General features: G+C 39.7%; 1 protein-coding gene across 1 annotated transcript; it reads left to right on the top strand.

The window, feature by feature from the left end:
* Positions 1-1,971: 1,971 nt before the first annotated feature.
* LOC147634008 (uncharacterized) lies at positions 1,972-5,626 on the top strand. The gene is made up of 2 exons (XM_086804532.1): positions 1,972-3,284; positions 5,058-5,626. Exons 1-2 carry the CDS (start codon positions 2,112-2,114, stop codon positions 5,472-5,474), a joined length of 1,590 nt encoding a protein of 529 aa, XP_086660658.1. The 5' UTR covers positions 1,972-2,111; the 3' UTR covers positions 5,475-5,626.
* The last annotated feature ends 6,105 nt before the right edge of the window (positions 5,627-11,731 follow it).

An 11,731-nucleotide genomic window follows, 5' to 3' on the forward strand; every position in this document is an offset into this window, starting at 1 on the left:
CCAATGAAAAAGAATGGGAACCTACCTCAAGCTTGGAATAAGGGGCAAACCTTGTCAAAGATGACTGGGCATTCTAGAGCACCAAAGGTCTTTAGGCTACCTCCTCCTCTTACTTGCGTAAAACTTCACCCATATTTAAATGGTGAAATTTTATGTATCAAGATACGTTAAATTCAACGTGATGGATGACACTTGATGTGGGGAGTATGTTGGGAATACAACCATTACCCCCATCACTAGAGGAGCCAAAGGTGTATTAGTCCAAATAACCTTAGAGCCACTCAAGCTTTGTAAAAGCCAGTACTTAGCCAAGTAAAAGCCTACATTTCTACCTAGGAATCTCTACAAAATCAAGTGGGAAGAAAGAACAAATGAGTGCACCTTGAATCTAGAGAATAGTGGAGAAATCATAGGGGAATCATAGTTGGCTCCTTATTCTTGTAATGTGCCTATAAAAGAGGCTCTTTTTATGAATAAAGTGATTAGTTTTATGCCTTAATCTCCCACGAGCTTGATTAGTGCTCCATTAGTCTTAATCAACATCATTAAGTCCTAATCATGTTACTAATGAAGCTATTTTCTCATTATGATCCACTATAGCTACTTATAATGCTACACATTATTCCAGATATATATTGAATGGGAGTGTTTTGCTAATTATATAGGTAGAGGTACCAGGATAATGGACTATAAGGATGGGCATGTTTTCTTGTCTAATAACACCTCTAAGAGGCTCCGTGAGAGTTGCGTATGTGTGATATACCTTTAAGCCTCCTCCAAGCATGTTCTCTTCTCTAATATAGTGCCACTTGAACACTATTATACACATTATATCATGAGAGGGAAATTTTACTCTTGGATTGGTTTCCTAATATAATAAAAAATGTTTTAAGCTTGATCTATCATATGCAACATGAATATGAATAAGGCTAGTTCAACCCTCTTTTAATTTGGATTAATTTCATGGCATTGGCATGGGTTTATGTCATGTGCAACAATATGAATAAGGCTAGTTCAACCCTCTTTTACTTTTGGATTGATTTCATGGCATTGGCATGGATTTATACTAGTTCTTAGTATGAGATACAAAACTTGAGCTGAATCTCTAACCTCATGATATATTCAATATATTGGCTTAGAATATTTGTGATTTCTCTTGGGTATTGTTCCCAAATTTCACGCAAACCTTGTGGAGATGTGAAAGGAGAATCTCAAAGAGAAAAAAAGTGAAAGAAGCATTGAAGTATGATGATCACCTTGAAAAAGACAAAGCATTATGTAGAGAAACTTTGGGTATGAATCCTATGCTTCATCTCTTCTAGATCTAAAATAATTGATAAGAAAGAAAGAAGAAATTAAAGGAAAATTATGTAATCATCAAAATTTGATTTTGTTGGATAGTATGTGGGCAGTTGTTTACTAGTGTGTGGCACATCACTCACGTTCATGTTGTACTTTTGTAAACGAAGCTTTATCTGAAGCTCCTTGACCATAAAGCTAGCTGTTGTAAGATATAAAAGTGCATGAAAAATGCAAAGTAGATAATAATAAAACAAATATTATATAGAGTTTCCTCAGTGTAGGAGTGAGTGATGTTACATATGAACGTGTCATTACTAGAAACTTGAAAAATGAGGCTATGTATACAAACACAAATAAGCATAAAAGTTAGGAATAATATATCTAAACATGCACATACATAGTGGGTAAATAGAAAATATTAAAGTTTTTTTTGGATACAACACAAGATCCAAAAAATAAAGTAGGCATACACGTATTTGTGTGTAGTTGGTAGGTTAATGGAATATTTAAATGCCGGTTACACACACACGAGATCCAAAAGTTAGCTTTAATCAACATCACAATTAAGAAATTAAAAAAAATCGTTTGAATATCATTGATTGCATTCCGTGATAGCCAACAGAAATTTTGTTCATCTTTTACTTTCACCACACCTACCTTCTCCTTCACGTGGTGCCACGGATTGTCTTAACAATGCCTTTGGCGAGCCTTCATGGCTATGGTGTGGCAACCCATTAATCTCAATTAGCCAATTATGGTGTAATCTGTAAGCTTCTTAAGAGCACCATTAATGCTAATTAGAGAGCAATATGGTGGCAATCACAAGCCTCTCTCGCTCTCCCAACCTTGTAATTCTAGTGGCTGTCCTAGTGGCTTTGCTGGTGGGCTTGTATCAAGTGAATAGGTTAATCCAAGAGCTTCCGGCCCAGCAATTCTCTTCATTAAGCAAGCACTTCAACCACACAAGCTATACACTTGAATCCTTCCGAATGCTTGAGAGATCACAGCAGGAGCTGCAAAAAGCTTTAGCAACGACCCAAAATGAGAGTTATGCTATCATGCAGCGCTTGCAGGCCTTGGAAGCAAGCTCAATTAGAAGCAAAGAGGCCCTCGAATCATTATCAGAGGTTAAGGATAAGGTTATGGAGTTGGAGAATGCAGGCCATAGTTTCAGAAAGCAGTTGTCTTTGGGTGTGGAATTTCTCCCATTGAGAGCCATGGATAGTAGCAGAGATCGAGATGACCATGTCTACCATTATTTCATGTCTGTTTTCAAAGGAAGGGGCCTGGAGGAAGGCCCTCCTGAGCTTTTCTCATTTCCATCTCCTCTCCTCTCGCAAGACCGTTTGCTTTGCTTTAAAGGAAACCACACCTCTGATGGAGCCCAAAACGCCTATGCTTTTGCGTTTAAGGAGGGGCTCCCAATCGGGGCTTCATTAGTGCCCGGGGTTACACTAATCTCGGACACGTATTGGGATTTTAACAACCCCTGGCATGCAATGTACAATTTACTGCAGTTTGTGTATTGGAGAATAGGTAATGGGTGCGCATATGCATCTAATCTTCTGTTATTTCATCAAGGGGAGTACAGGAAAGAGATGGGCAATTGGATTGGGCGGGTGGTGGAGGCTTCCGGATTACCAACTAGCGTGCTTAAGCTGAACGCACAGCGGCCAGTGTGCTTTGAAAGGGCTGTGGTTAGCAGGCATGGAATCGGAGGGATGGAAAGGCCTTTGCTTAGGAGGATGTACAGTGAGGCTCGATGCCAAGCGAGGAGGAGCTGCAACGTGGGGGTTGGTGAATATGGTAATTATGAAGAGGAAGGCAGGCGGCACGTGAACATCACCTTAATGGTGCGCCATGGCGGTAGAGGCTTTGTTGATGAAGGAGCTTGGAAGCAAGTTGTGAAGCAGCAGTGTGAAGCCGCGCTAAACTGTAGCTGGTCTGTCATGCAGGTTTCCAACCTCACCTTTTGCCAACAGGTGCCCCCTCCCCCCCCCTCTCTCTCTCTCTCTTTCTCGTGTGGACACACTCACCCGCACGCGCATGGTATTCAGCTCTGTGAGGTAATATGCATCTATATGGGAATGCAGTGCAAGGGAGCGGCGTAGCATGGACCTATGTTAGGCACACATAGAAGCACTCATGCACTGGTCATGCACTGGGTAGGCCTCCCGCATTGCGAGCGAGGTTCCGTGATGCCGAGTGCCTAACATGGGTCTGTGCTACACCACTCCCTTGCACCTTATCCCTATATAGATGCATATTTCTTGGCGCAGGCTAGCATACCCCCAAGGCACTATGGGGCCTTGGATAGTATTCCCACCTCATATCATCGACATATACTTATTTCGGTGCTGCATTAATTTTTTTTCTCTTTGTAAAATTTTTAACTTAGTAATTCTGGGTGTTGCATTGAATATTTTTTTCTTTCTGCTACTTCCGTTGTATTTTATTGAGTTTTTCATGACATATGCACAATAACTTAGCCTTGGAAATTTACCTTATTTTTATTCCTCTTTAGTATAATGCATGCATGCATTTTTTTAAATTCCTCTTTAGTATAATCCATTCATGCATTATTGTTCCTCTTTAGTATATAAAAATAATGTATGTATGCATTATTTTGATTCCTCTTTAATGTAATCCATGCATGCATTATTGTTCCTCTTTAGTATATAAAAATAATGCATGCACATGCATTATTTTTATTCCTCTCATGGCTATAGATGTGGTTGATGCATGCATTAATTTTATTCCTCTTTAGCATAATGCATGCATGCATCAACCACATCTATAACCATGAGCTTATAATGTTGCGGATGGAACTTTCGTATATCCCAACCATAATACTTGAGTTCCCATTCATTACACTTGTGAGTTGCTATAAAAATATAGCCTGGGCATAGGTAGGATTTGCTTAGGATGATATATGTGTAGCAAGCTCACACACAAACTTTTATTCCTAGTAATTTGAATAACAAGCCTCGGGCTTTTGGCAGGCTATAACAACAAATTTGCCCCTCTTCTTTAGCCAAAAAATTCATCTTCAAATTTAGAAATTCATAGATCTCTTTTGGGGAGGTGATACTGGTTTTCTTCATCACATTCTAAACATGATATTTTTTTAATGATGAAAAGAACCTTCTCCATTATCCTATCTTGAACTTGCTATCTCTTTGATTATGAAAAAGGCTAAGCATTCTCCTCGATGATTAAAAAAAATATTTCTCTCTCTCTCTCTCTCTCTCTCTCTCTCTCTCTCTCTCTCTCTCTCTCTCATATTGAAAGACTCATGTAGTGCTTGAAAAAAAAGTTATTCTCAAAAGGTGATGTTCAAAAGTAAACTCAAGTTGTTAAAAACTAGACAAATGACTAGATTATAATTTAAATGTATACTTTATATCCCTTGGAGAAAATACGCTAGAAATTGGATTTTTAGAGCACTAAAGTCATGTATGTTCGCCTTTTTGAGCTCCATCAATCCGTAATATATGGTAACGATTTCATTGTTTTGTAAGTACTAAATGAAATGATTTTTTAACCCAAAATTACTTAACTACAATTCTAAAATATCATGAGAATTTCATGTTTACCCATGTATACAATTTTCTAAATTGCCACCTTTAATGAATTGTAACGTCTTAAAATTGTTCTTGCATTGAAGTATAAGTTTAGGTCAAGCTTAGTTTTGGAAGTGTGATTGCAATACCTTAGCACAATTGACTCTAACGCTCTTGTTTTCCTTTTGATAGGTAGAAGCCATGAGCTATACAGACATATTAGTGACTGCACATGGGGCACAACTAACCAACATGATATTCATGCCACCTGGTGGGAGAGTGATGGAGATGTTCCCAGCGGGTTGGTTGGAGATGGCGGGACATGGGCAATTCATCTATAGGATCCTAGCTAATTGGCTTGGGCTACACCATGAGGGCTATTGGAGGGACCCTTCCACACCACCTTGCCCAGATCCTAGTGATGCAAGTGCTTGCTTTAGTCACTACAAAGATCAACCCCTTGGCATCAATGCAACCCACATTGGTAGTTGGCTAAACGAAGTCATCACTAATTTTCAAAATTCATCCCTCCTTCCTCCTAGCTCCCCTCAAGGCCAAACTATGGACAATTCTCCACATTTGGACACATGCGAATGTCGCCACGATTAATAAAGCAAGTGAGTACTTATGGGGTATATTGAGCTTATTAGATGCTATGCTTTCTCCATTTCATAGCTACCATTTTGGTACTATCAAAAGAATTAGACTAAGAAACTACTCAAACTTACATATCCAACTCTAATGAAAGGTTTATTTTTTCATACGTGACTCTATCCAAATTTTTATTTCTCTTATGTAATTTGTCAATTTAAAAATATCCTAAAATTTTATGTTCACGCCATTTAAAGATATTATAAATTATTATATTTACATTCTTGGTGCATGACTTTTTTGTGTAGTTTAGCCCACACTTCACTAGTATGGTTAAGAGAATGGTTTAAAGGGATGACATTGATGATTATAAAGGATATGAATTGATGAATGCATATTGTGAGACAATAGAATTTCATGTATAGTAAAAAGAGTAGCAATCTGGTACAATAGCAAACTAATAGCCTCATGATTTTGTGAGACAATAGAATTTCATGTAAAATAAAAAGAGTAGCAATCTGCAACACAGTTAGCAAACTAATAGCCATGCTTGTTGTGACCTCATGATTTACTTGGCTATCAAGTTAGAAGTAAATGAAAGTTGTGTTTTGTGTATTTATAGTATGAACATGTTTTATTAAACACGATTATGTTCAATAAAAAACAAAAAAAAAATCACTTTTATAGTAGGGACATTTCCATCTTTACTGGTGTTCTAGACCATACTACATAGTATAATGTTCCCAAGTAGTCAAAACAATTGCAAATGGTTTTGAAAGCTACACCAAAACTATTGCTCTACTTTGTGGTCTAATATTATCATAATTGGGTGACAAGTTCAATCGGGTTCTGCTCATGACCAAGGTGGACCTAGCATGCAACTCTCATTAGAGGCTATATATAAACACATAGTAGAACCAATCAAAAATCAATTAAGATCACCCACAATGATCTATCTTCACTACATGTGTGCCCTTGGAAAAGTAGTGCATATGACCTTTGTCTCAGTAGTTGCCAGCATGCCCTCAAGGCTTCCATCAAGAAGAGCACACAGATCTATGTAAAGCACTTGCCATTTGTTGTAATCACCACTTTGCAACAATACTTTAGTATTACTCTCTTTATAATAATTTAAAAAAAACCTAACATGCCAGCACATGGTGCAGCTGACATCGAGCTTGAATCTCAACAGCCCCTCTCAAGCTCATGATGTACTGCCATAGATGAAGATGTAGATGATCTTGGGCTATCAAAGCTCTCAACACTCCCCCCCAAGCTCATCCCACGTACTCCCAACGTAGTACAGAAGTACTCAAACTTATCCCTGCTAAGTGGCTTTGTAAAGCTGTCGGCGGCCACCTGCTCTTCAGTCTTCACATACTGCAAATCCACTGTACCATCCAGCACTTTCTCTCTGACAAAGTGATAGTGGACCTCTATGTGTTTGGTCCGCGTATGAAAAACTGGATTCTTGGCCAATTGTATGCTGCTCATGTTGTCATAATGAATGACAACCTTGCCATCAATAGGCTCACCCAAATCAGCCACAAGAGACTCTTTAACCATACTCCTTCACATGTAGCAATGGCTGTACCCCTGTATTCAGCCTCTGTACTAGATAAAAAACCAGTAGGTTGCTTGTTGCTACTCCAACTCACCACTGCACTTCCAAATGTAAAGGCATAACCACTAGTAGACCTCCTGTCATACGAGCTACTTGCCCAATCTGCGTCTGTGTAGCCATGTACATTCAAGCCTTTACCATGCTCATAAAGAAGACCATAATGTGCAGTGGTCTTTACATATCGGATAATGCATCTCATTGCATCCAAATGAAGTTTTCTAGGGCTCTGCATGAATTGGCTTACTAGCCCCATAGCATAACTGAGATTCGGGCTGGCGTGTGATAGTCCTGTAAATAAGACTACCAACCATCTTTCTATACATAGATGGATCATCCAACTCTTCACCAAAATCAGCCCGCAGCTTTACATTCTGCTCCAAAGGTGTACTCATTGGCTTACACCCTGTCATTCCATATTTTGCCAACATATCCAATGCATATTGGCATTGCACTAACCATGTACGTGCATGGTCTTTGATCACTTCAATCCCAAGAAAGTATCTCAATTCACCCAAGCCTTTCATGTCAAACTGCCCACTCAATGCCTTCTTGCATAACATCTGTAGCATGATCTCCTGTGACAATCAAGTCATCCACATGGATGACAAGTAGGACAATCCCATGATCTGTTTTCTTCACGTAGAGTGAAGAATCTGCTGAAGAAACTTGAAATCCAAGGGAGATAAGATATCGGCTTATCTTATCACTCCAAGCACGAGGTGCTTACTTCAAACCGTATAATGCTTTCTTTAATCTGCATACATGAGTGGGATACCTCGGGTGTACATATCCTTCTGGCTGTGCCATATAAACTTTCTCTTGTAGATCACCATTTAGAAATGCATTTTTCACATCCATTTAATGCATTTCCCAACCATTTGCTGCAGCCATAGCAATGACTGCTCTCACTGTTCCCATCTTTGCGACTGGACTAAATGTTTCATCATAGTCCAAGCCTTGGGTTTGTGCATAACCCTTAGCTACCAATCTCAATTTATGGCGTTCAATGGAACCATCTGACTTGCATTTCACTTTGTAAACCCATTTGCAACCAATGACATTTTGGCCTTGTGGTAAGGCAACCAAATCCCATGTTTCATTATGAACCAAAGCGTCCATCTCAACATCCATTGCCTTCTCCCATACATGCTTCCCAATAGCTTCTGTATAGCATGTAGGTTCAACATGCTTCACCAAAGAGGTCATATATGCGTAATGCATAGCAAAATCATGATAAGTCAACCTGTCAACTAGATACCTGACCCTTTGGGATCTACGCAACGCATACGGATCACTCTGAACACCTGTCACTCTAGCATGTGGAGGCACATATCTATCCTAGCAGGTGTGCATAAAACTGGTATGCCAAGTTCCTCATCCAAACTCTCTGAACTTGATGACTCATAACCTGTAATGCCAATTCCCTTCAACCTTGTTTTTCCCTTTATCCACAGCACTACTCCGAGTGCTCACACTCTCATGTCTCAAGGGTCCTGACCATGGACGTATAGTGCTACTCTCAGACTCTGCTGGCCCAAACATAGAAATAGAACTTGCTTGTGGCAAGTTCACATGCACATCAACATCAAGGGAATCAATGACACCCTCATCCTTTGCTTTGTACCAACTAGCAAGTTCATCAAACACCACATCTTGTGAGATAACCACTTGCCTAGTTTGTGGATTGTAACATTTATATGCCTTACGATCCTGTGCATATCCAACAAACACACACTTTTCTGCCTTAGGATCCAACTTCCTCCTTATCTTGTCAGGCACATGTTCATAAGCTATGCAACCAAACACTTTGAGGTGTCCAATGTTTGGCCTAAAACCTGTAAGTCGCATCTCTGGTGTACTTCCATGTATGGCTATTGTGGGTGTCTTATTAAGTACATACACAGCAGTGGCACACACGCTTCTGCCCAATAATAGTCTGGCATGCTCTTTTCATTGAGCATCGCCCTGGCCACATCACAAATGACTCTATTCTTTCTCTTAGCAACACCATTTTGTTGAGGTGTATACCTGCAAGTTAACTGCCTTCTTATGCCATGCTTTCTCAAGAAATGCTCAAAAACATGTGAGGTGTATTCACCACCTCCATCTGTCCTCAAACATTTTATCCAAGAGCCATATTGCTTCTCTACAAAAGCTTTGAAGTCCATAAACTTTCCCAACACTTCGCTTTTCTCTCTGAGAAAGTAAATCCAAGTCATTCTGCTAAAATCATCAATGAATGTCACATAATACAAGCTGCCTTTAATGGATGGGTTTTGTGTAGGACCCCATACATCGCTATGAACTATTTCAAGTGGCCTGCTACTCATGTTGCCTTCTTTAGGAAACGGCAACCTCGCCTGCTTTCCAAACTGACAGGCATCACAAACATGTATATTCCCATCGTACTTGAATCTAGGTAGCCCACTAACAATGCCTCTTGCCTGCATGTTCTTTAACCTTTGTATGTTCACATGTCCAATCCTTTTATGCCACATGTCAATGTCCTGTACCACATTTTGGCTTTTAGAGAACATGGCTGATTTCAACTCAGGAATCCCAGCATCCAACTTAAATAACCTGCCTTCTTTCTTGCCTTTAGCAACAATGACTCTACATCCATTTTTGAAATCCTCAACGAAGCAACCATGCTCGTTTGAAACGAGCCTGTAAACCCTATTCCACCATTTGACCAAGTGAGGCCAAACTTTTTGTAATAGAAGGCATATACAAGACATCTGCCATAGACTTTGTTTCACCATTGTGCATAACCAATGGTACACTTCCAACATGCGTGATAGCATGTTGGGTATCATCTCCTGTCTCCACATAGCCTTTCACATCCATAGGCTTCATATGCTCAAAACATTCGCCATGACAAGTCATATGGTTTGATGCTCCAGAGTCCATATACCAAGTGTCATCACTTTCACCATAGATCCCACAACATGTTTCATGGAAAACAAGTGATTTGCATTGCTATCATTACTGCTTGATGCATAATTTCCACCACTTGCATAATTTCCACCATGTTGTGCATAATGTCCACCATGTTGTGCTCTACCCCCTCTCAAATCATTTTGTTTGCGGAAACAATCACGTGCCATATGACCAAATTTCCCACAATAATGGCATTCCACATTTTGCATAGATGTTTGTTGGCCTTGCCAACGTCCTCTACCACGAGGATTACCTCTGCCTCTCTGAGGTGTATATCCACGACCACCTCTAGCACCATATGTAGGCTGAAAATTCTATTGTGGTGACCTGTCGTGCCATCCACAACCATTACCACGGCCACGTGATACAAATCTCTCCCTGCCTCTAAATCCCCTTTGTGAATAGAAAGTGAAAACGGAATCGTTCTCTAGGATAGCTTGTGGAACACTTGAGAAATTCAACACATAAATTCAACCATGAAAACACATGCTTTGCAGGTTTCAACAAAAATCAAAATAAATTGAACAAAAGCATAGCAAACATAATACTTAGCTCCAAGACAAACATGCTGGGTGCAATCTTCCCCCCCTTGTGCGTGGCCTTCCCCCACACACAAGAGTATTTTTATTAGCTTTCCACCAAAAATAGGCCATAGCCCCCAAAAATATACAAAGTGTGCTTTTAGAGAGCACGACACTCTTCCACAACAAAAATAGAGTGTCCCAAAAATTGGGGCTAGGGTAAAGCCTTTAGGCTTTAATAAATTCAACATTATAAATGTATTTTTTCCAATGTATCAAAATGGAAAAATCAACTACTAAGGTTACAAGCTACGCTTGTAAAAATAAATATGATGCGCATAAGAAACATTCTCCTCAACATTATTCAATTCTCGTAATCTTCATCACCTGAAAATATAAGCCCAATTAATAATTAAATTAATCCCACGAATATTAAACAGGCACAAACCATCACCAACTCATGACTACCAGGCGTAGGTACCCCAGGAATCACCCTGTTTGTTATACCTTTTATTGTTCAAGTAAAAAGGACAGCTGAGCCTATGGCACTCCAAAGTACCAACACAATAGCTAATACGCACGGTATAACTTACAGACATGTTTGATGTTACTGGACGTGTCCATAGGTGACCATCATATTTTTGCTCCATTCCATCCATATTTCCTATTTTGCCATATGTTGGTGGAAACTCTAGGATGGAATCACCATCATAATGTCTTGGCACCTCCTGGACTTGGATGACTCGAGTAACTTTTTCCAACAATGAACGTAGAAGAGAAGGTTGCTCCTTCTTATTAACGAAGAACTGAAAGTATACTCTCTGAAGCAATACATTCATCTTCAGAGATATTGTGCTTCGAACCTTTTGGATTGCTTGTGCCTTCACCTGGTTGCAAAACAGTTTGCTGATGAGCCATTCAAGTCACTCTTAGAGGAGGAGCTCGAGATATGATGAGCCATTCAAGTCACTCTCAAAGGAGGAGCTCAAGATATGAACATGGGTGTTTTGTGTCTCTAATTCTTTCTCCACTACTGAGGTCTCCAAATGGTGAACATCTTGGGCAATGTCATAAGCACTAGAATCAAGACTATCAGCAGTACAGAGAGGACTACATTGCTTGTGCCTTCACCTGGTTGCAAAACAGTTGCTAATGAGCCATTCAAGTCACTCTCAGAGGAGGAGCTCGAG

This window comes from Cibotium barometz, chromosome 11, assembly GCF_041138505.1.
Source record: "Cibotium barometz isolate CiBa-2024 chromosome 11, ASM4113850v1, whole genome shotgun sequence".
Taxonomy (NCBI): Eukaryota; Viridiplantae; Streptophyta; class Polypodiopsida; order Cyatheales; family Cibotiaceae; genus Cibotium; species Cibotium barometz.

Excerpts from the sequence above, each read along its gene's own strand:
- LOC147634008 (XM_086804532.1), top strand. The coding sequence starts at position 2,112 with ATGGTGGCAATCACAAGCCTCTCTCGCTCTCCCAACCTTGTAATTCTA. Across the intron at positions 3,285-5,057 it reads ACCTCACCTTTTGCCAACAG|GTAGAAGCCATGAGCTATAC; the intron begins GTGCCCCCTCCC and ends TCCTTTTGATAG.